The 25327-nt window shown below is 41.5% G+C and overlaps 2 protein-coding genes across 2 annotated transcripts; one reads left to right on the forward strand and one right to left on the reverse strand.

Annotated features, from left to right (window-relative positions):
• The first annotated feature begins 3236 nt into the window (after positions 1 to 3236).
• Positions 3237 to 10871, forward strand: eif4g2a (eukaryotic translation initiation factor 4, gamma 2a). The gene is given in 22 exon segments (XM_047580724.1): positions 3237 to 3330; positions 4580 to 4622; positions 4624 to 4686; positions 4841 to 4897; positions 5466 to 5591; positions 5693 to 5795; positions 5909 to 6040; positions 6121 to 6187; positions 6281 to 6432; positions 6536 to 6646; positions 6734 to 6916; positions 7029 to 7170; positions 7256 to 7419; positions 7527 to 7634; positions 7729 to 7833; positions 7924 to 8019; positions 8126 to 8341; positions 8444 to 8702; positions 8823 to 9027; positions 9134 to 9342; positions 9448 to 9569; positions 9733 to 10871. Coding segments are annotated over 22 exon segments (2823 nt in total). The 3' UTR covers positions 9799 to 10871.
• Positions 10872 to 14857: 3986 nt separating this feature from the next.
• Positions 14858 to 23186, reverse strand: ctr9 (CTR9 homolog, Paf1/RNA polymerase II complex component). The gene is made up of 23 exons (XM_047581420.1): positions 23041 to 23186; positions 22024 to 22122; positions 21605 to 21844; positions 21394 to 21511; positions 21217 to 21306; positions 20459 to 20715; positions 20261 to 20368; positions 19925 to 20161; positions 19615 to 19833; positions 19218 to 19401; positions 19035 to 19123; positions 18760 to 18945; positions 17710 to 17797; positions 17484 to 17632; positions 17281 to 17397; positions 17047 to 17192; positions 16884 to 16955; positions 16503 to 16638; positions 16229 to 16384; positions 15994 to 16142; positions 15806 to 15905; positions 15587 to 15699; positions 14858 to 15502 (listed from the first exon to the last, which is right to left on the reverse strand). Exons 1-23 carry the CDS (start codon positions 23083 to 23085, stop codon positions 15094 to 15096), a joined length of 3507 nt encoding a protein of 1168 aa, XP_047437376.1. The 5' UTR covers positions 23086 to 23186; the 3' UTR covers positions 14858 to 15093.
• Positions 23187 to 25327: the final 2141 nt, after the last annotated feature.

Below are 25327 nucleotides of genomic sequence, written 5' to 3' on the forward strand. Positions count from 1 at the left end.
CTCCCTGCTGTCCTTTATGGAGCTTGATTTTGAGATGTTTTACTATTTATTTTTGGGCTCTGATGACACATTTGGGACATATCCGATTTGTCAATGCAAACAATGCAAACTATTATTTTGATATTCAAATTCAAGCAGGAAATAGACATTGGAAACAGATAAGTAACATCTTGCCATAAAAATGGAGCTGTCCATTAGAAATATATTTCCATTATTTTTAATTGTTTGCATAGGCTTTCTGATTTTAGGAATAATCCTGAATTTCCCCATTACTGAGACACCAGACTTATACTGGATCTGCGCAAGGCACTGCAACTTGGATCAACTCACTACTCCAAAGAAATTTGTGTTGGAAACATGTAAAGGTGAACCACCCCCATATGTATGAAAGAAATGTAAAGTTCAATATTCCATAAACTGTGCGGGACTTCTGTTTGTATATCAAAATAAAGACATCAGTTCAATCACTTGGTAGCAGTTCTGAGCGGTACAGTTTTTCCACTAGCCTTTTCTGACTTTATTGCCACGCTGGGCTTAATTAACTTGGAGTGGAATGTTTAGTACAAGACAGCTGGGTTGATTTTGCTTTTGATGAATGATTGATGCCCCTCAGGACGGAAGCAGCAAACAAGTGCAGGCACAGAAAGATACTCCCTTGTCTGACAGACAAAACGATAAAATAAATCTTCCATAGCTTCATCTGTGAATTGACATGACTTATTTTGAATTTCTCTCTAACTGGGCACTTGCACCTAAATAGGCTTCAAAAAAATTTTACTGAAGGAAACTACTGGCCCTCACACAAATTAAATGTGTGACAAGTAGCACACACTGTGTTGTTTTACTCACAGTGTTCTGGTTAAGGTTTACAAGCCACGTCGTTTTGAAATCAGTGGTCTAATTATGCACAGGCCCATATCCGATTTGACTATCGCTCCGTTCATTGTTCTTGTCACATCAGCACTCAGTTTGTACTAGACACAAGATAGGTATTTTTCAACAAAACACAATGTGTGTAAAAAAGTGTCCCAGACAGTCTGGATATGCAGGTCTAACCATGTCACAACAAGTTAGATGGAATGCACCAGTTCTTTCAACTGGACTGTGTAAAAGGATTTAAAATGGCGTTTGCCTTGAAGTTACTCAAAAGGGTTCCAGAATTCTGAAAGCACACATAAAACTCTAAACATGTTTGTTCCATATCTGGATTACGCCCCTCATCATGACAGCAAAGGTTAGAACTGCCCTTATCTTGCATAATGAGTAGCACAGAGTAACCTGAGGCTCAAAGAGGTGTTGCCAGTCTGGTCTCGCACTGTAGTCACTTACCAGCAGAAGAGGAAGTGACTCATCTTTCCAAGTCAGTGTGAATAATAAGGAGGTCTGGTATTCTCAATAACAGGCGCAATCAATAGAACTTCCTATGACATGGTTAGACCCTACAGCCGCTATTCTACCAATAAAATAAGACTGTTTATGATCCCACAGTGACATCTGAAAACAGATCTGGAGAGGTTTATAAAAATTCCCTTGAAAAGAAAGTAAAACTGGGTGCATTATTCTTCTAATAGTGGTGGTGTTACAGGAAAGGTCAGATGATCACTACAAATGGTATGAATTCGGTGTGTGCCACATGATTACCCACTCACCATTTTATGTAAATTTTTGTTCGTTTTTGAAAGGTCAACAAAATCACTCTATATGGGGACGTTTTGTATCTCTGAGGAAGTCATGCAAATCTATGCAGTGAGATTCAGTTGTGATATGTACAGTTCTAAACTGACTTCTACTTTGTAATCACTGTGGCAGCCTGGAAGGTTCAATTCCTGTGTCAACAAACGTCCAACCTTTCCTCTATCAGTTTATTTGTCAACAGCCTGTGCTTGGTTGTGAAGAGGAGTACAATAAAAAAAAAAAAAAAAAAAAAAACACTCCGCCGGAAGATCAATGTAGATTCACTAGTGGATATACAGTACAGACAACAGCACAGATGACATTGTTCTCTTTAAAATAAATAAACATCAAATAATTCAAATTTGACCTAATATTTCATATTAAGGCTATTTCGGGTGCTCCAAATTATGAAATGTAAGGTAAGCATTACAAAACAATTCTAAGTTAGACGTATCACAACACAAGCACAAGTTATGACACACTACACTTTTGACTCATCATGCTATAAAAAAAACTGATAAAAACTAATAAATAAATAAACTTCTTTTAATTGTAAATGTTTACTAGCTAATGTTGGACATATGTCAAAAATGTGGCAATTTTAAAATGATTTCCCTGTTTATCCAAGTATGAGAGTATGTGACGGGATATGCCTGGCAAGATTTTAAAGTGTTGTTTACATACAAGACTCGTTTAAGTTGGTCAGTAATTCTTAATTTGATCCAGTGTGCCTCCAAAAAAAAAAAAAAAAAAAAAAACTAAATTTGCATTTTAATATATTCATAACGAAATGACACAAAAAACAACAACTTTAACAACTGTTATATGAATGTGAACCAACAAATATCTTTGTTTGTTGTTAAACATACAGCGCATGGGCCAAAGCCGGCCAGCCAGAGGGTCCAGTCTGGCCTACGAAATTAATTTGTGTGAAAATTACATGGAGACATTAACTGCAATTTTTGTTTAATAATTAGAATTGTTTGTCCACTTGCGTTTTTGCCTCTTTTAGTAAGAGTTGCAGACCTAACACAATTGAACTAAACAGCAGATGGCAGAAATCTGTCTTTTCTTAAGAATTTCAGATTGTTTTCAAAATGTTTTGTAAAAGGGTAGTTTATTAAATGTTAGAATTCCATAATGCACTTGTACGTCTTTGCACTAAAACAAAAGGAAGGCTATTATGCCATATTGCTGGTCCAACCCATGTGAGATCAACTTGGACTGTAGTCTATGAGGCCCCAGGAACTACAGTCCATAGTTTTAAGTTTTCCAGTCAATTGTAGTCCTTTAAAATGTCCACATCAGCTTGACTGAAGGAACTGGACTATTTTGATTTATTTGTGGATATGGTGTCTGCTAAAAATCATTAAAAGAGGAATTATGTAGCCTCTTTTTTAAAAAAAAAAAAAAAAAAAACACATAGGAGACTCAACGTCAAATTCATTAATCTGTAAAGTCGCATTTCTATTTCTATTAGTTTGTATATCCGCAGAAAGTGGAATTAAATGAGCACTGGGTTGCGAAATGTTCCGGACTTTACTGAATGTGACGTTGGCATGATGGGTGGTGGGATGATGACGTTGCGGCGGCGGCCCACATACAAAAAGCGGCTTCCACATGACGTAGTAGGACAGTCAGCAGTCTTCCCTCACGGTAACTGGCAGCTAAGTCATCCCTGCCGTCGTGTTCGTGCTATTTTAACAATATAACAAGGCCTTGAAGGGTTTAACACGGCTTTTAGCGCCTCCCATTTCTGTTTAGACTTATTTTTTCGTCTCTTGGTAGACAAGACAACAACTACGCTGACGTTCCTTTTGTAAAGGTAAGCTGTTTCGGTCTTTTCTTGCTGGCTATCGCTAGCTCAGCTAACCGACAGGCCAGGTAGGAAGTTGATTTAGGTTAATTAAGTAACATCGGTGTGTAGTGGTAGGATGCGTATCTACTATCTCTCGTTTAACATTGACGGACCTCGCTGACATCAAAAAGCGCCGTTGGACTGAGTTAATGTCGAGGAAAAGCCGGTCCGGGGGCCGAGAGTTGTTTACTGTTAGCTGTTAGCTCACCGGCGGCCTTCAAACCAAAGCCCTCAAGATGGCGCTGTGTGGACATCCGGTGTCTGAACAAAGACCTCATAAAATCAGCTGATGGGATTTTCCCTTCTTTATTTACAACAAATACTACTTTTTTTAAAGTAGAAAATACACAAATCTTGACAGATCGAGAAACGTACTCGGCACTGAAGTAAATGGTTTGAGTAAATGTTTTTCCTTAGTTTTGATAAACGTTAAATCTCAACATTGACGGTTATCTGTGGAAAAAAATAGGTCATTTACAAATACGCGGGGCAAATGTTCGACATTTTAATTAATAACAAGTTATGTGCCGTGAGGTTGGTTCAAATTGCCCCCAGTTTGTTCAAATTAGTATCAACGATAACTCGAATTTTTGTGTCGCAATCACGGATTGCGCATCGTGTAACTAATGTTAACGCTCACATCTGCACTATATGGCGAGCGGTTTGATGTTAACTTTGAATTATGGCCGAGGAGGGATCTTTGAAACGTGTGGTTTGGGTTTAGAGATTGTTGAAGGTGAGCAGTAGCACAAAGCCTTTGGGAAACCTACGACGACACGGACGTAGAGTGCTAACATCACCATGCTAGGCTAGTACATTAGCATTGCCGCCGCTCCTAATCCACTTGTACGGACACGTGTTGGCGTTCATGTGCTCAGCGATTTGACTCAAGTTCAAAAAACTGTGGCTGAAAATGAAACCAACACAAATGGTATCCCCTTATAACTCTAATTCTCTTGATAATTCTCATCGTGTTCATGTGTCTTTGCTCTGTACAGACAGTAGCTGTTGGCTAATTCTCTTCTGTATGTCCGTCTCTTTTTCCAGGTCGCTCTTTCCAGCTCCACTCCCAGAACTTGATTCTTTTCAAATATTATTTGTCAAGCCGCCAAAGTGGAGAGTGTCGTTGCACCAGGGGGTCCTTCTCGTTTCAGGTATTCACCATTACCCAATCACACTTGACCCACTTACACAAAAAGCACTCTCAACTAGCTCACATAAAAAATATATATATATATATATATATATTAGGCTCGATTTTATGTTAAGTTAAATATCTTTTTTTTCTTTTTTATTTTTGTATCACAGTGTAGGGGGAGGAGGTGGGGGTGCACCCCAGCACTATCCCAAGACTGTCGGCAACAGGTGATTTTCTTAATTATCACACCATTAGTATATAGGCCAGTGCACTGGTCTTAAACATTGCACCCAAATGTGTTATAATCTTTGACATGGGTACATTTTGGAGATTTCCCATGGGAAAATGGCCCGTGGTCAAATTTGATAGGTTGGGATCTGAAGTATGTGCATTGGCACTTGGATCACATTTTAGTTTTCAGTGTTACCACTGTCAATATTGTGATTTCAAGCTCTGACATTGTGTAAAGATAAGATGTTTTCATTTTAATTATAATTCAAATTACCTTAGAGTATGATTCAAGTTGAAATCGATGGGCATGTCAGCAGTTTCACATTTTACTACAAACATCACTGATCAGTGCATGAGTTAACATGATATGTTATTGGATATTGGATATGCTATATGGATTTAACCAGTGGGCTTATGAACACTAGAGGCAATTTGTTTCCATGTTTTCCAATGTGACTGCAGTTGCTGTAAGATAAGAGAATTCTGGCCAGATGTATAATCTAAGACTGTTTATTGAGAAAATATTTCTGTATTGTGACATTTTATGTTTTGTGTACATTGCAGCGAGTTCCTGGGGAAACCCCCAGGTACTAGCGTTCAGAGATGGGTACCTTCTCGAAGCACTAGACGAGATGCCAACTCCTCCAACGAGAAAGGGCAAAATGATGGGACCTTCAGAAAAGTGAGAGGGTATGTTCATTGTGATTTTAATTCTATTAAGATTATTTAAATGGCAACCCAGGTCTGCTTTACAGTGTGTTCAACATCTCTTTGCTGCTCCTCCTCATTAGCATACTCAATAAGCTGACACCTGAGAAGTTTGACAAACTATGCCTGGAGCTCCTCAACGTGGGTGTGGATTCAAAACTTGTCTTAAAAGGAACCATCTTGTTGGTGAGTGTATTTTAGAACTATATTTATATTTTGAACTCCCGTTCTAACTATTGAAAAATTAAATATGTATTTTTTTAAAAAAAATTGATAATCTTCTGTTTATTTTTTGTTAGATTGTTGACAAAGCCCTCGAAGAGCCCAAGTATAGCCAGTTATACGCTCAGCTATGTCTGCGCTTGTCAGAGGATGCACCAAACTTTGAACCCCCATCAACAGAAAGTCAAGCATCACAAAAGCAGAATACTGTAAGATATTGACATAGAACTTGCACTTTACTAGTCTGATGTATTTTCTGGTTTCATTCTGAACAACTCCTGCTTTATAGACCTTCAGAAGACTCCTGATTTCTAAGCTTCAAGATGAGTTCGAGAACCGTGCCAGGAATGTTGAAAGTAAGTGAATTGCATTTGATAATGGCCAAAAGTTACAAAACACAGTTTGATCATGTTTTGAGTGAATTGTTTTCAATTTTCCTTCTCCTCTAGTCTATGAAAAACATGACGCCCCACTTACCTCTGAGGAGGAGGAGCAGCGTGCTATTGCGAAGATCAAGATGCTGGGCAACATCAAATTCATTGGTGAACTTGGCAAACTCAATCTTATCCATGAATCAATCCTCCATAAGTGCATCAAAACAGTGAGTTATTTGAATAACTTAATACAGTTTATTTTGTTCTCCTGGAACAATTGTGCAAGAAATCAGAGTCGATGTAACTAAGTGTTTTCGTTTTCTTTTGAAGCTTTTGGACAAGAAGAAAAGAGTCCAACTTAAGGATATGGGTGAAGATTTGGAATGCCTCTGTCAGATAATGAAAACAGTGGGGCCTAAGCTTGATCATGATAAAGCTAAGGTGAGTGTGTAAATAAATGTGCAAGTAAAACAAAAGTCTTGTGTTAAAGTCCCTTTCAATTAGTAACCTATATATTCTCCCTTTCAGTCTTTGATGGATCAGTACTTTGGCCGCATGCGATCCTTAACGAACAACAAGGAACTGCCAGCAAGGATTCGTTTCCTGCTTCAGAACATGGTGGAGCTGCGAGACAACAACTGGGTGCCTCGCAAAGCTTATGTTGACAATGGACCCAAGACGATCAACCAAGTTCGTCAGGAGGCAGTAAAGGTCAGTTTGCCTGATATGCTTCGGCATGAGTCACCCGTCCCTTTTTTACAATGGTCCTATAACAATGACTATAATAGTCCAGTGTCTGACTGTGTCCGGTTGTGTTTTGCAGGATTTGGGCGTCTTCATACCACCCTCAAATGATGCAATGAAGAATGATTTCTTCATGGACAACCCTTCCTTCCTGACAACAAGGATCAAGTTTGACAGAGAAACTCTTGGTGGGCTGGCTGATATGTTTGGACAAATGCCTGGTATGTTGCAGCTTTTCTTTCCCTATCACACTATTCCCAATAACAATTAGTGTGGATTTAACTTTTAAATGTTTTGTTTTTGTAGGAAGTGGCATTGGTACAGGTCCAGGGGTGATTCAGGACCATTATTCACCTACAATGGGTCGTCACCGTGCAAACCCTCTTTTCAACGGCCATATTGGAAATGGCAATGGTTCACACCAGCCTCAGTATGAAGGGGGAAGCAAACCTTTTATAAAACCAAACCAGGTATGTACCGTATTGGAGATGTATGTATATCCTCTTGAATCTCTGCATGTATATAGCAATAACATTCATTCGTGAAATTTCTCTCTTTTTTTTGTTTGTTTTTAAAGGGGCAGAACTCACCAGTTTTCACCCATAAGCAGAATCACTCGGTGCAAATGCAGTCGAAGGATATGGGTCCACGCTTTGGCAAGAAAGGGAAAGTCAATGCTGACGAGGTACACTTGCTTTAGATTCTTTTTTTTTTTTTTCGAACTGTTAAGTTAACTACCTTTGGTTGACAAACATTGTGGCATTGTAATAAACTTCCAGATCAGTCTGAGGCCAGCACAGTCCTTCATCCTGAATAAGAACCAGGTGCCAAAGCTGCAGCCACAGATGACTATGATGCCTCAGATGGGTTCCCCGATAGGACAGGTAACCGTTTTTTCAGATTTTAAAACAAATAGTGCTTTTGATGTTGCAGGTCCAATGAAATACTTAATTTTGCTTTCTTTGACTCCACAGCTGGGCCTCAAAACCAATCCTCCTCCCATTCAGGAAAAACCTGCCAAGTCCAATAAAAAAGCTCCTCCTACAAAGGAAGAGTTGCGCAAAATGACAGTAAGTTCTTCAAGATTCACACTTGACTTTCTTCCTGCATAGTATGTTGTATGTCCGGAATATCAAATCTGATAATCTGTTTTTTTGTTGTTTTCCTCCTCATAAGGAGACTTTAGTGACTGACTACCTGAATAGCAAAAATATCGACGAGGCATTGAATGCTGCAAAGGAGATGAAGGCTCCCAAGCATTTTTTGTCTGAGATGCTGAATAAGATGATGGTCTTTTCACTTGACCGTTCAGATGAAGACAAGGAGCATGCAAGCACCCTAATCCATGCACTCTGCACAGAAGGCCTTGCCTCTGGGGAAAACTTAATGCAGGTAAGTGTCCTAACGAAGATAAAAATGTTTGGTGCAGGTCTTGCCATTTTAATGTCAAGTTCCTGTTCATTTCTTAAATGCACATGTCGTTTTACCTTATAGGCTTTTCTGAGTGTTCTGGACCAGTGTCCCAAGATTGAGGAAGAAATCCCACTGGTGAAGTCGTACCTGGCACAGTTTGCAGCACGGGCAATCATTGCTGACCTGGTCAGCATTTCTGACTTTGCCCATCAGCTGGAGAATGGTGCTCACTTCCCACTGTTCCTGCTCTGCCTGCAGCAGATGGTCAAACTGAAGGACCGCGATTGGCTGACTGACTTGTTCCAGCAGAGCAAGGTCAACATGCAGAAGATGCTACCTGGTATGTCCAACCCCGTGACCATGAGTTTATACCTGGTGTATTTTGTATTGAGTTGGTTTTGTTATACTATTAAGGTTTCATTCATTGGCTGTCACTGATGAGTAATTTCTACTCTTGCAGAAATTGACCAGAACAAAGACAGGATGCTGGAGATTCTGGAGGGGAAAGGTCTCAGCTTTTTGTTCCCACTCATGAAACTGGAGAAGGAGCTGCTGAAGCAGATCAAAGTAGATCCCTCTCCCCAGTCCATCTACAAGTGGATCAAAGACAACATCTCTCCTAAACTCCACACTGACAGGGGCTTTGTCAACATTCTTATAACCAGGTACAACAAGTTTCCAATTATATTTATTGTTGTTACTAGATATTTTATCCATTACATATGCAATGGGTTAAATGGCACGACTCGAACCATGTCGATCTTGTGTCAGCTTCTTGCAGTACATCGCTTATGAGATCAACCCTGATGACGACGAAGAGCAGTTGGCAGCACCAAGTAAGGAACAGCTGGATGAGGAGAAGCAGCTGCTGCTGTCTTTCAAGCCAGTAATGCAAAAGTTCCTACATGATCACATCGACCTGCAAGTCAGTGCACTGTATGCCCTGCAGGTGCACTGCAATACCAAGGCTTTCCCCAAAGGTGAGTGCTCGCATTGAGTTCAACATGGTAGTTTAATGCTCATATTTCTCAAAGAGAACCTAGATTCTCTTGGTACGGAAGTGTAATTTTTACTTCTATTTTAAGGCATGCTCCTGCGCTACTTTGTGAACCTTTATGACATGGAGATAATTGAAGAAGAGGCCTTCCTTTCATGGAAAGAAGATGTCACCCAAGAGTATCCAGGGAAAGGAAAAGCATTGTTTCAGGTAATTTTATTCATTTTGTTAAAATTGCTTCCACTAACAACCCACATCAGTCCTCATATAGATCATCAATCCTTAATAATGTATAGAACTGTAAATGTAAAACTGCTTCAACCTGCAGCTCTTTGGATCATAAATAAATGGAGGTTTTGTGTTTGTGTTGCAGGTGAACCAGTGGCTGACATGGCTAGAAACTGCAGAGGAAGAAGAGTCTGAGGAAGAAGATTACTAAAACGGGCCAAAGCCATGATCGGGATGCAGAGTGAATTATTTTTTTTTTTTTTTTTTTTTTTTTTGAGTTTTGTTTTTTTGCATTCGCATTTTCTTCGGTTTCTTTCCCCTCTCTTGTAACCACTGTTACACTTTTGTCCACTATGAAACGTTTTACCAGATCAAGCCAGCATCACCACCATCCTGTTGTATTTATGCTTTTCTAATTTTCTATCCTATTTGATGTCCTACAGCAGATGTTTTATACATTTCAATCAACCTTGTATTTTCTTTAACAGTAGGCAGTATTTTTGCAAGAATGCACCTGAACTTGGCCCATTTTATCACCTTTACATCTGGATGGAGTCACCAAGTGCTGCCGTAACTATTAACGTAAAAACGGTTTACAAAAGAGAAAAAGCTCTGACGTGTCACAGAGACTTTCCTTGTTTTAATCTGCAGTTAAACAGTTTTTAGATGCACTTTGCTGAACGTCACGAGTCGTTGCAATAGTAACACACTTTCCTTGTTAAAACAATCCTGAGTTGCAGTTGTTGGCCGTCATTTATAATGGGTTTCTTCTGCTTGAATATAAACCGTTTTTTAATCTGGGTTTGATTATGTATGTTAACAGTAGTGGCCTATTTTACTTGCACAATATAATTTCAGCTACCCACACCTACTTTAATGAATCAGTGCTTTTTTCCCTTTTTTTTTCTTTTTTTTTTTATTAAATGTATGAAACTTTTTGTGCTGTTAGGAATGGATCTTGTGTGGCCTCTTTAATTTATCAGTTCATATGGATATACCTCTAATGTATCTCGGACTATACTTGAATGTCTCAGTTTTGACATTGGGACAGCCAAAGCTTAGTTTCCTGTGCTACAGTTGTTCACCACTTGTGGAAATTTTACATCTGTTTGCCATATTTGTCAGGTTCTTAAATGGTCTCTTTTTATCTTCATAAAATTACAGAGAATGTAGTGTGTGTGCGTGTGTGTACACTTAACACTTTTGGAGTGTCACCGTAATGTTAAGTGCAAGAAGTTGCGTGTACAACTACAGCTCAAGCTTGAATAAAGTTTAACTGTTCCATCTTTTGGTCCTGTTTCGTGCTCGTTGAAGCCAAAACTAAAATTTTGAATATTGGGGTTGGGTAACATTTTCAAATTTTAGATTTTTATCGAAACCTTGTCTTTAGGTATGGTGGATACATAGGGAAATAAGGAAGTGGTAGGCTCTAGATCTAGCAAGGGTTCCTTCTATTTGCTTGAGCCTTATATTTCTGTCTACAAGTTTGTAGCTCTGATGTGTATGAACTGAAGTGAATGAGGTCTATGGTCAGGGAGTAATCACTCAATCTGCTCCCTCAGTACTATGCATGTTTGCCCACTGATCATAGTGTGTTGGTTTGCAATCACTGGCCACTTTATTAGGTACAACTTGCTAGTAAAACGTCGGACTCCCTTTTGCCTTCAGAACCGCCTTAATTCTCTGTGGCGTGCTTTCAACAAGGTGTTGGAAACATTCCTCACATTTTGGTCTGTATTGACATGATGACATCACGCACATCTATGATTTGAACCTCCCGTTACACCACATCCCAAAGGTTCTCTATTGGATTGAGATCTGGTGATTGTGGAGGCCTTTGGAGTACAGTGAACTCATTGTCATGTTCAAGAAACCAGTTTGAGATGATATGAGCTTTGTGACATGGTGCATTATCCTGCTGGAAGTAGCCGTCAGAAGATGGTGCACTGTGGTCATAAAGGGATAGACATGGTCAGCAACAATACTCAGGTAGGCTGTGGCAGAAAGAACAAAATATCCCCCACACCATTACACCACCACCACCAGCCGTTGATACAAGGCAGGATGGATCCATGCTTTCATGTTGTTTACACCAAATTCTGACCCTGACATCTGAATGTCACAGCTGAAATCGAGACTCATCAGACCAGACAACGTTTTTCCAATCATCTATTGTGAACTGTTCTCAGTTTCCTGTTCTAAGATGACAGGAGTGGCCCCTGGTGTGGTCTTCTGCTGTTGTAGCCCATCTTCTTCATGGTTGGAGGTGTTGTGCGTTCAGAGATGGTATTCTGCATTCCTTGGTGGTAATGAGTGGTTATTTGTGTTACTGTTGCCTTTCTATCATCTCCAACCAGTCTGCCCATTCTGCTCTGACTTCTCACATCAACAAGGCATTTTCATCCACACAACTGCTGCTCACTGGATATTTTCTCTTTTCAGACCATCCTCTGTAAACCCTAGAGATGGTTGTGTGTGAAAATCCAAGTAGATCAGCAGTTTCTAAAATATTCAGACCTGGCAGACCTGGCACCAACAACCATACCACGTTCAGTCACTTAAATCCTCTTTCTGCCCCATTCTGATGCTCGGTTTCAACAAGTTGTTTAATCACCTCTACATGACTAAATGCAGTGAATTACAGCCATGTGATTGGCTGATTAGCTATTTGTGTTAGCAAGCAATTGAACTGGTGTACCTAATTAAGTGGCAAGTAAGTGTAGATTTCTTACCCCAGATAGCATCATCATCATCATGATCATCATCATCATCAGTATCAGCCGTGTTTTCACAGACCTTCGCTCTCTGGTCTAAGGCAGCGCAGCACCACCAGTGACAAGTAGGCTGACCCTAGGGAGGACTGAAATGAAAGAACTGCCACATTTTCTAAGTTGTGACCTGTACACCATGTTTTTAGTATTTTATATAGTGTTTCTGATTCAGATTTCTGAAAATCAGCAAAGTGGTGGGAGCATCAAGTTGGGGGGAAGCTTCAAGGCAGCAAAGACTGATGGCCAAAAATAAAAAGTATTTATTTATTTATTTAATAGACACTGTAGATAGGTAAATCTCAGGATAGAACGTAGCAAAGTCCTCTCAGCCCTCATTGATGTTGACACATTAGTGAGTCCCAGTCACAGTCTGACATCATAGTCCTGTGGTACCTGAGCATCCCGGAGCGGTATAAATAGCTCACAGAATCATTTCACATTCGGTTTGTGCTATTTTGTAATTGTAAACTGAATACACAGGTAATAATAAAGATAATGGCTCTTCTTCGTTTTTTGTCCGTATGTTTTTGTATGTGTACCGGTGTATGTACTGTACATACAGTATGTGAATGTGTATGTTTGTATCACGTATATATTATGAGTATATGTGTGTATGTATGTGTGTATGTATATACATGTATATTTGTATGTGTGTTGTTACATGTGTGTGTATTCAAATATACATTGAATATTATTGTATTATGCAAATATGTAAATTGGATTTATCTTTATTAAATTCAACTTATGAAACAAATTCTATTTATCTATAAGTGTCAGGCATCGTGTCTAGACATATTTAGACTAGGAGAAGGCGTGGGTGTTTATAAGTTATACTTCTTCCCATCCTTTTTGAATATGTATTATACACCATATGCTTAAATGTTTTGTCTTATTTTATATTATATATTTTCTGTCTTCATATTCGAAATAAACTTCTTCTTCAAAGTGATGAGACAGACCCGAGCCAGACCAGAGCCAGACGTTACAGAGTCCCCCCCGTGGACGTCCCTGTGCCTCCAACACTGATTCAGTGTCCACCTTTCCCTTCGAGAACAAACAAGATCCAAGAGCAAAGGAAAAAAACATTTGTGAGCAGTGTTGCAGAGAAGCTCATTTCACGGGTCAGCCACCAGCGGCTGTTCACTAAGATCCGGGATGAAGTTGAGTGCGGAGGTCTTAACATGAACCCAGACAAGTTGAAGAACATGGACAGGGCCATTGTCAAGGACACCTGCAAAACGCTGCACTGCTCCAAATCATCTTCGTATGGTCTCAGGGTATCCACCAACTGAAGACACCATCATGTCTTCATTTAAAAAGCACCTGAACAGACGAGAATCTGGGACTCACTGCGTCCTCATCAGTTGGGTTTCAAGGAATCGACAACAGCTCAATGGAGTAAATGTTAACAGGAGTTGCTGCGACGCTGCTTTCCAGTGCACAGACTTATGAAACTGAACAACAAACAGTAGATTGATTGAATGCAGGTAATAAACTCCATGTCTGTGCGTATACCCTGATCAGGCGCAGCATGGTTACTGACAGGTTAAGTGAATAACAGATAATCTCTATTTCTTTGCATCTGGTACATTGTCAGCAAGTGAAGTGATGTGTTAGAAGCATTGGTGACGGGGCCATGGGCGGTCAAGGCCTGTTGCTGAACGTGGGGGTAAAGGACTGCATAGCCACAGACCAGTCAGGGTGTCCATGCTGTTCCCTGTCAAAATGTCAGAACAACAGACATGAGAGCATCAGACTGGACCCCGGAGCAGTGGAAGAAAGTGGCGGGCTCCGATGAATCACCGGGTGTGCGTCACTGCTGGGAAAATTTTGGGCCCTGCCATCCATGTGGATGTTATTTTGACACATACCCTCTACCTAAGCATTGTGGCAGACCATGTACACCCTTTTATGGAAACAGTATTCCCTGACGGTTGTGGCCTCTTTAGGCAGGATAACGCTCCCTGCCAAAAAAAGCAAAAATGATTCAGAATTGGCTGAAGGTGCACATCGAGTTTGAGGTGTTGACTCCCCAGAACTCCGTCCCATCAAGCTTCCACGGGATGTGCTAGAAAAACAAGTCGGATCTACGGAAGCCCCACCTGGCCACTTACAGGACTTAAAGGATCTGCTGCTAATACTTTGGTGACAGATACCACAGCACAGTAGTTGGTCCAAGCCTAGACGGGTCAGGGCTGTTTTGGAAGGTTGTGTGGTGGTATCATCTGCATATTCATGGCGAATGCAGTTTACTGGATTTAGATTTGAAATTGCAGCTTATTTCTGTTAAAGTGCCAAATATCTTGGGAATGCATCAATAACCTTATTTGTAATTTATGTCATGAAGTTGATGGTGCTGTATGTTCTGTTGGGTCTAAGTTAAGGTAATAACAGAGCATAATATATACACAATTTTTTTGTTCTGTTTTTTTATTAGACATTTTATCTTCCATTTTGGGTCGGGGTTTTATCTCACCATGAGACTTTTCTTTTTTTTTCCCACCTTTTTCATTCAAACCATTTCATCTAACGTAAAACACCTTTAACAAAGCACAGCGTTTGTGAAAATACATTTACTATAAGACGTGAGCAATACATCATAATGCCGTACCCCCTACAAAAAAGTTTTCTAGGCCGATTATATGGACAAAAATCCTGGCTTTTAACAGAAAATAAAAATGTAGATGCTGAGCACCACTCAGCATCACTTGAGTCTGTGAGAGCGATTTTAAGATTCAATCGCTGTCGTCCTCGTTGTTGGATGCCTCCTGTTCTGAACCGTTGTCCGAGCGGCGTGGAGAGCCCTCGTTGTCAGATCCCGCTTCAGATCCTCTGTCTGATCCTCGGTCTGATGCTGGGGCGGGCGAACCGGCCCTCGACTCCTCGTCCGATCCAGATCGACTCCTCTTGCTCTCGTTGTCTGACTGCTCTGAGTCGGACTGCCGTTGCACCCTCCTCTTTTTCACCGGACGGTCGCTACCAGACTCGTCCTCAGAGCCCGCAGAGCGCCGAGGGCTGCCCGCCTCGCTGCCCGAGCGGTTCCTCCCGCCATCGGAGTCACTTTCGGACGCGATGCGCTTCCTGTGGCCGCCGCCGCCGTCGTCGTCGTCGTCGTCAGATCCCGAACCGCTGTCTCTCTGATGTCTGTGTGGGACGAAGAGAGCGCACTCATGTACATTCTGCTCATTCGCTTTCTAACCTGTGTGACATCTCATTTTAAGCTTTTACCTGTCTTCGGCTATTTTCAGTCCGTCCTCATCTGAAGAGGACTCAGAAGAGGAGATGATGGCCTTCGACTTGATCTTTCCTTTGAGAGATGGTGGAAGACGCTCAGGCTGCGGCTAAAATGAGACAGACATTCAAATTGTAGAAAGTGGACCTGAACACATGTTTTACAAGAACATGAATCCCAATAGAGGTTCAGAGAAAAGAAAGACCAGAAAGGACCTTTTCAATCTTTTTGCGTCCTTCTTTGGACTTGCGCTGCTTCTTGGGATGTGATGCTCCTTCCTCATCATCACTGTCGTCATCTCCTCCTTTAATGATTCTTAAACACAAAACAAAGTTTCCTCTTAATGTCTAAATCCCCTGCTGCTCTGCGGTCGACTACACTTGTCATATACAGCAGCACTCACTTCTTCCTCTTCTTTTTCTTCCTCTCTCCATCTTCACCGTCCTCCTGTTCGCTGCCACTGCCGCCCTTTCTCTTCTTCTTCTTCTTCAGCGGAAGGTCCTCATCAGAGTCGTCATTAACAAACTCATCCATGTCACCTCCTTTCTTACGCTTAGGGACACAAAAGAAGCACGTCATCAACACTGCAACTCTACACTTCAAGTGATTTTAGAGCCTGCCGCAGAGCCAACACTCACACGTCCTCCACCGCCACCTCCGGACTTTTTCTTTTCTTTGGCGATTTCCTTTGACCCCTCTGCGAAGGTGAGCAGGTTCTTGGTCTTCTCCACGTACAAAGCTCTCTGCTCCAGGAGCTTCTTCTGCTCCTCTGCCTCTCTGCTCCGCTTTTCTTCCTAAACGACATTTGAAGGGGGGCAGGCAAAGCAGTGAATGGGAAGCACATAAATTCAGAAATACAAGGCAGTCATGGCAAGTTATCAGCAAAGCCTTTAATGTGAAGACCCTAGCTACCTGTTCTTTTAACATCTGTTGGCGCAGCAGGTCTCTCTCCTGTTCCTGTTTGGCACGAAGCTCTTTCTCCTCCTCGTCCTGCTTTCGGGCTCTTGCCACGTGGTACTGAGCCTGACTCAGCAGGTCAGAGCACTGCCTGCATTCCCACGGCACAACAATACCCACAGTTATATCACAACACATTACTAAATGAACTACGTGAAATGGAGATTATGACGTCCCTTAGTATGAGATTAGGTTAGAGAGCAGCAGGGAAGAAGTTACTCTTTAAGCTTCAATTAGAAGGTGTAGATACAGTTTGCATGTTTTCAACTGTTGTTTAAAGTCAAAAAAAACCCTTCAGCATGAATTAAACTGTGAAAAGAATAAATCCAGACTGACCTGGCCTCAGACGCAGCGAGAGCGAGGTCAAACCTCATCTTGTCTCCAGCCTTACTGAGGTAGCTGAAGTACCTAGAGAAGAAGAGGAGGAGGAGGGGTGTGAGATGAAGGTACAGGACTAGGTAGAGGACAGCCAGAGGAACAGATCGGATCAGATCGGTACCTGTGAGCCAGTTCAAGCTCTTTGACAGCACTGAGCACAGCCTTCAAGTTGCTCTTCTCATCTTTCAGCACCAGAGTGGCCAGTCTCTGAAGCACCAGGGCCACATTGAACATCAGCACTGTGTCGCTGGGAGCCACGTGACGGGCCTTGATGTGCACACACCAGGAATAGGTTTTAATCCCACCATATTATAGAATGACATGAAAAGCCTTCCGTTTGTCTACATGTGTCTACCTTCAGCAGCATCTGCTTGCACTCTTGGAGTTTCCCACATTTGAAGAGTGCTCTTGCGAGGTACAGCAGCACCTCTGTGTTCTGGTATTTGTAAAATTTCTTCAGGCAGTTTTCATACTGTTGTGGCAGGAAAAAAAAAACACTCAAATATACAGGGGAAAAACTAAATCGTTTGTAGTGTTTATCGCAAGCGCAGCCCTTACCATCTGCACAGCACTGATGTACTGCTTCTGCTCCACATAGATGTGAGCCAGGTTTAGCCACACATCGCTGATGTCTGCTGTGGCCTCCCTAACCTGCGCAAACACGTCACGTGCCTCTCTGAAGTAGCCCTTGTGGGCAAGAACGGCACCTAGACAGAAAAATTCTATGTTTAGTCCGACATACACATAAAGTGCAACGGACAGAATGAGTGGAAGCTGAACGGACCGATGCCATTGGCAGCGTAGAGGTTCTTGGCATCATTTCTCAGGACTTGTTTGTATATCGCCAGGGCTCGATCCTGGTGTCTTTTTTCCTGTAGAGATATGAATTGATTTGATAAATTTGTTATTTCTCTTCACGCACACACACAAGACACAAGACAAACTCAGGGTTTCCCACAGGATTATATCAAAGAGACACTCCACACTGGCTAAAATAGAACACACCTCTTCTAACAAAAACTATAATAGTGCAGGATTAAATATTAAAGGAGTTAACAAACAAAAGCAATCCCCTGGTAATTATAATGCGTGTCAATATCTGATTCATCGCAGCAGGTGACTGATCGTCACATGGGACTGAGTATCATAATAGGTGTGTACGAGAAGCTGACTCTACTTCCTGATCTTTCAATGTGTGCTGAGTGCCTGTATCTGTGTAACGTCAGTGGGAAAAAATATCTATGTTATGCTATATATAACTAATTTTATCAGATATTAAAAGCTGAGACACTAGATCCATCAGTCACAATCAGGTGCTCATGTATTCACTAGTTGAACCATTGGCTGTATATTCTATGGACAAACCCATCGTGACGTCACTCATTGGATTCTGAACCAAAATGGGCAGAGCCTACAGTTGCCATTTGGATGAGTTTTACTCCGTCCACATTGGGATACTACCAATATGGACATGTAGGTCATGTTGGGGCGGAGCTAAAGCAGCCTGGATGTTGAGACCCGCCCACCCAACTCTCTACTACCTGTTAGCTCAGACTAGAAAGTGGGAATGCCCTTAATTATGCTGAATTTTAAACCTTAATAAAAAATAAACGAAATATGCTAATAATGCTGGGTTGGGCTTAGTTGGGCTTTTTAACATGGGGTCTATGCGTATTTACTCCTCTTTGAAGCCAGCCTCAAGTGGTCACTCGATGAACTGCAATTTTTTTTGCAATTATATTATTTATTCAGCCACATTCGTAAAAATTCTCAACTGATCTGTCATTTCTCTGAGTCAGTCGATTAAAGAAATATTAAAAATAAAACATGTCACCTTTTCCCTGTCTCTGGTGGGCTGGTGCAGAGTCTGCAGCCACACGTTACCCAGAGCCAGCATGGAGTAGGTGTCGTTCTGCGTGGACGGCTGCTTCAGAATACGCTCAAACTTCTTCTGACCTGGTCCCCACTCCTGCTTGGCCAAGTGAAGATTTCCTATCAGGGACCAGGCATCCGGGTGATCCTGCACCAAACAGAACGGACATCACACAACGTCCAGGTGTGCTTCACATCAGAATGTATTTTTCAGTGTCACACTCAAGCAGTGTGTACCTGATTAATCTGCAGGGCTTCTTTGAACCAGTCAGAGGCCTCATAGAAGTTTCCTTTGTCACGAGCCATTGCTCCAAGACGCAAATAACCTGTAGGCAGAAAAAATGGAAAAGTCTCTCAGAGGAGGCGGAACATTTCATTTATATTCCTACACTGTTTTACTGAATAATGCTGCGTGCTTACAGTCCACATAGTTAGGATGCTCTCTGAGGATGTTTTTGTAGAGTTTCTCAGCTTCGTGGAATTCACACATAGCCTCGTACAGACGGGCCAGGTTATAGGAGGTGGTGACAGAAATGGCATTGTAGTAATGCTCGTCATGTTCTCCTTCAGCTTTGGCTCGGTCCAGAGATGCTAGGAAATATTTCTGTAGAGGAGAAGACAGGTCCTCAGCCTTAAAATAGAAGTACTGTTTATCCTAGATTTAGAGTTCTGCATGCTTCACCATCTTTAAATACCACAGTGACAAAACCATTTGTAGTGGTATTAAATATTATCAGTTTATTTGTGGATGGACTCCAAAGTTTATGTGTCTACACTAGGACACCAAACTAAATTATGACTGTACACGGTTAACTACCTTGGCTTCTCCCAGGTTGCCAAGCCTGAAGTGCAGAGCTCCCAGGTTGTTGAGGATCTCAGGGGGAACGTCGGCCTGCACCTTCTCCTGCAGGATGCGGGTGGCTGTGCCGTATGCAGACAGAGCTCCTTGGATGTCAGTCTGCTCCAGTATCTGAGCCAGCTCAATCCAAGCCTCCACATCATCTGGGTACTGCTCTGTTACTTTCTTCAAATGACCCTAGGACACCAAAAAGCAACAAATATACAAATTTAACAACATTTCTTTGAGTCAGGTGATAATTGATAATGAGGATGAACAAGCGACGTACTTTTGCGATGTCTCTCTTTTCCTGATCGTCAGATGTTGCGTACAGAGAACCCAGGATTTTCATAGTTTCATAATTGTTGGGGTAGGCCTTCAGAACCTTCTCAAAGCACTGTGCTGCGTTTTCCTTGTCTCTTCGATACACATACATCTGTCCCAGGCCAAAGAAGGGCAGCACAAAGGTGGACGAGGCAAACTGGGTGGCCTGATAGTAATACTGAAACGCTTGGTCATAGTCCTCCTGAAGAAAAGAAAGAACAGAGGCGTCACGGACATAAATAGACACTAAATAATTAATAAGCATATTAATAACCAGGCATATGGTCGGTTAGGATCTCACCTGCACATGAAAGGAGCGAGCTAGCTGATAGCAGCTCTCAGCCTGCATGGCTTCAACTTCTGTGTTGTGAAAAGCATGCAGGGCAAGATGCTGGACTTTGCTGTAGTCCTAAAAAGACAACACACATGAAAACAGTTACAAAACTGCATAGATGTAAGTTTGTGACAGTATTTCTAAGGACAGAGAACATGTGGTTACCTTTTTAAAGAAGAAGTGGTTGGCGAGGTGGTTGAGCACCATGGGGTTGCTGGGGTCGATGGTGTAGGCCCGTGACAGGAGCTGCACTCCGTTCTTAATAGAATCTGCCTCCTTGTTGTTGAGCTCTAAAACCGCCAAACCAACAAGAGCTCCCACACACTTGGAATTAAGCTCTAAGGCTCGGCCGAAGGCCAAGCGAGCCTTCTCCAGCTTGTTGAGTTTGACAAAACAGTGGCCCATCCCCAGCCTTACCTCAGCTAGACAGAGACATGACAACAAAAGCACAGGACGGATGAAGAATAATCTGGAACGACCCTCCATACAGCAACAACGATAAATGCAGCCCTGTAATAGTTAATATTTCTCATCTTCTTCTATTGCTTATGCTCACTAGGGTCGCAGGGGTTGCTGGAGTGTATCCCAGCTGTCATCGGTCTAGTTAATATTTACATATCACAAATATCTATGTGTAAGCATCATTGCTGGCATCAATGGAACATGAAAATACACTTAGAACTGCTAATCTAATTCTAGTAACTTAAAAAAAATGACTTGACTGGGATTTACCTTCAAATTTGCTGTTCATAAATTACATATAACTTGAGAAACATTTTGGTGAACATCCTAAGCACAACCTTTATAACCTTAAAACAATTAACACATTTATACTGACCTAGCCTAACCAGGTTTTAGTTGTAGTAGCAACAGGATCAGTAGTACAGTAGTAGTAGTAATGTAGGTAATTACTGAGTGTTTACCTGGGCAGCCTGGGTTTGTACGCAGAGCCTTTTTGTAGTATGCCAGTGCTCCTCTGTAATCCTTTTTATTGAAAGAGATGCATGCCTTACCTGTTAAACGACAATGAGGTTACTATTTCAGTCAACCTATCATCTCAGTCAAGATCAAGATCCTGGGTTCTTTAATAATCAACTTGCCAAGCAGAGCAGGGATGTTATTGGTGGACTGGTTGAGGACAAAGTGGAACTGAGCATCAGCTTGATCCATCTTGTCTCCTTCCAGGAGGCAGAAACAGGCTCTTCCCAACAAATGGTTCTGATTGAGACAGCCACAGGTTACATTCACTCAGAATGCAAAAACACACTGGAGCATCACGTCATCACCTGCACTGACAGAAATTCGACCTACCTGATCATACATGATGATCTTGTCTGCCATAGTATAGAGCAGGGTGGCCTGCGTGATGAGCTCTTTCTTGGCATCTTTGTTTTTCTCTTTACGTGCTTGCTGGACATAGTAAGCTGCCAATGTGTCCAGACAGGTCATCTGGTCCTTTTCATGGTCTCTGTAGTCGAGGTTTCCATCGATACGTGCCGCCTCTAACAACTTGACAAAATCTTCTGTTTTGCCCTGTTTGTAGTACTCCAGCTGAAACACACAGAGTACAAACTGTCACAAATGGGCTGAATTTCAGTCTGTGTTACTTTAATCAGGTTAGATATCTGGGCTGCGTTCAAGTCAACAGTTGACTTTACATTAAACAATCCTACCAACCTTAGAAAGAGACTGATCGATAACTGAAGACCAGGATTAGCATGTTGACTCACCGCCAAAGCAATCCAAATATGCAGCTGCGTGTGTTCCTGCTTCAAGATACTGATGACCTCGTCTCCCTCTGGCAGCTGGTCAAAGTCGAGCTCGATAACCTGCACGATACAGTCCATTCAAATCATGATGCATCTATCAGTTAAGAGTACTAGAAATACAGTCGGGTGATATTACATATATATATTGTTGGATCATCTAAATGTATGGCCCATCACAAATTTTACACAATATACATATGTCACAATGTCATACTTTGTTTGATAATTCATAGACAAAATTATTAATGCATCACAGATTTAATCAATGATTCAACAACAACAAAAAAAAAAGATTCTGGCAGACATTGTTTTAAAGAGGATTCATTGTAAAAATTATAATAATAATAATAAATAAAATAATAACAAATGGCAAATATGACAGCTGCAACAACTGAAGAATACCCTCAATAAATACCATATCCTCAGTGAATCAATAAACATTGGGTTGGATATTATATTATGGTCATTGAGATGTGTTTCTAATATTCTGACCTCCTTGTGAATATCAGCATGAGCAGACTCAATATTTGAAACAGCTTTATGTGTAGAGCACTTTCCCTCAATAGCAATGCAACATGTAGCCTGCGTATTAAGTCTGTCCTAAGTCTGCCTTCAAAAACAACGATGCAGCAAAAAGTTAAAGGTTTAACTTTAACTGTGGTGGGTTAAAGCCCGTGGTGAGTTTTCAAATTGAGAGAATAAGACTTGTGTGAAGTTTTATCGTGGACCGCCTCACTGAGAGCCGCAGTGACAGAAAACATCACAATAAACGACCTACGTTTATCACATTAGGGCCGAGAGCACGTCTAAACAGAGGGTGGTGAAGTTTTTACTTCGCTTCGTTTCAAACTTCAACACTATCCCTACTCCTCGTTTATTAATGCTAGCTGGAGTTAGCATCCACGGCTAGCAGCACAGCGAGATTCACTTGGTCAAACGTCAACAATGAATGGTGTTCGCGTATTAGACGACTTTTACCTCATCTGTGTCCCGCAGAGGGATCTCAATGGAGCCCCGAGACATCTTGAATGAGAAGAAAAATCCACTTGAAGTTTAAATGTCTAAAAAAAAAATACCAGATCTGAGAACCCCAGTCCGTTGTCTGGTGGGAACTACTTCATGCTTCCGACAGGAAACAAACACACGGATGGTGCAACGCAAAATTATCTCCGGGCGGACTGGAGAGAATAACAGTAAGGTTCCTCAAGAGGTCATACAAGTTACGCTGAATCAAAAATTTACTTGAAAACAATATATTTTGTTTCTCTAGGGAAGTAGGATTTGTATAATTGGACTTTTACCCACCAGCCCACCACGAACCAATAGTTTCACTTGCACTGGGATGAGGGGACTGACAATAATATATTTGCATATATTTACCTTGTACTGACTGGCAAAAGATATTTTGTCTGTACACTTGATGAATCCAACAGTCATGTCGGTGGAAATGCTAAATGTAATTTAAACCGGACTCCATCGTCACGGTCCATTGTAGGGCAGCAATCTGTCAGAAATGAGGGGCATGGGCAGGAGAAGGGGGAGGGTGGGAGAGGTGGGTTGGTGGGTGTCAGCTGGTTTTGATGTGAAGCAGGGAAAACAAGGATAAGAGCATCTTGAAGACTTCTTGCAGCATTAACAGTGAATCAGAGACAGACCAGAAAAATAATCGTGAAAATGTAGTTCCTAACGCTAATCTTTGCAGAAGATCTCCCCGGACTGAAAAGTAAGAACTAGTTTTTCTAACTTGTTTGTATTTTATAAAATGTTCAGTGGTTACGTGACTATAACAAAGGCAGCCCAAATGCCTTACAGCCTCAGTGCACACACCACTAAATGGAGCACTGTACCATGTATGTGATTTTGTGGAAGTGTACATTTTGATGTATTAATTTCTTCTGTCACTATCGTCTGAGAGCAGATCAACAAGGCATTTCTCTCCCTCACCCTAGGATGACGATCAATTCTGATGCAATTAAAAGCAGTTAGTCTGGTGTAATTTTCTTCTGCCCTATGTATATATATATATCCTAAGTTAAAGAGAAATAAAAAAAATTATTTGTTTATTTAAATCACACGAATGAACTGACAGACCATCAGCACATTTCCTCCACAGCGTTTCAGGAAAAACAAGCACAATGACTGACAGCAATGACGGTAAGTTTTGTAATATGTTCGAACAAATTCATGTAGTATATTTGCCTCTTCCTATGCTCAAAGTTAATTGCTGTCTTTTGCTGCCCATTAAGTTTGGGAGTCACCCAGCTGTGAAGCAAGTGATGTGCTTGAGGACAATAAGAACACAAGTGGATTCTCTGAACATGAACTCCTTGATATCATGTATAATGCGTGTAACACCAGCAAGTCAGGTACTCTAACTTATTGTGTATTATTTTGGCACACCATTCATTTCCGTATACATACATTACAGAAAATATACAGCAGCTAAATGGAACCGACCAATAAACTACAATCAAATAATAATATGAAATCCTGACTCATTTTCTCCTGCTTCCCTCTCATCTCCAGGGGAGGTGTTGGCCTCCACTATTGTACAGTACCTGCAAACTATGACTGCTCAGAGCCCAGGGCAGGACAGACTGGCTGCCCTGCGACGGCTGCTTGACCCTGACTGTGAGGACCCACATGTGAGCAGAGAAACTTTTCACTCCATCATGAGGGAGTGGATCGCCCAGTGCAGCCAGGACAGGTGAGTGTGAATTGTATAGGAGATATTCATGTCTCATTACAGGTTGTTGTTAAAAATGTGTCCCACTTGGACAGCATTAAATGAAGTATCTCAAACTCGGAACTTTATTATTTTGACTTAATTTACATAAAAGATCAGTAGTACATTGTTTACCACTACTCCAAGCAGAAGTGAGAAGATATCAGCCCCTGAAATAAAGAAATGTAATTTGCTTATAATATCTCTGTTGTTAATTACATACACTGACTAACCACAATGTTAAAACCACAGACAGGAGAAGTAAATAACGTTGATCATCTTGTGACAATTCAGTGTTCTGCTGGAACACTCCATGATGTCAGCAGCCTGACACACACACACAGGCACGCACATACACACACACGCACGCACCCACGCACGCACGCACGCACGCACGCACGCACGCACTTTAGGAACATGAAGAACAGCACAAATTGACTAGATCCCAAACTGATCAAGTATCTGTGGGCTGATCCACAAAGCCCCCCACTAACAACATTCTGTTACCAGACACCACAGGACACCCTCAGAAGGACCATG

Source organism: Mugil cephalus, chromosome 3 (genome assembly GCF_022458985.1).
Source record: "Mugil cephalus isolate CIBA_MC_2020 chromosome 3, CIBA_Mcephalus_1.1, whole genome shotgun sequence".
Taxonomy (NCBI): domain Eukaryota; kingdom Metazoa; phylum Chordata; class Actinopteri; order Mugiliformes; family Mugilidae; genus Mugil; species Mugil cephalus.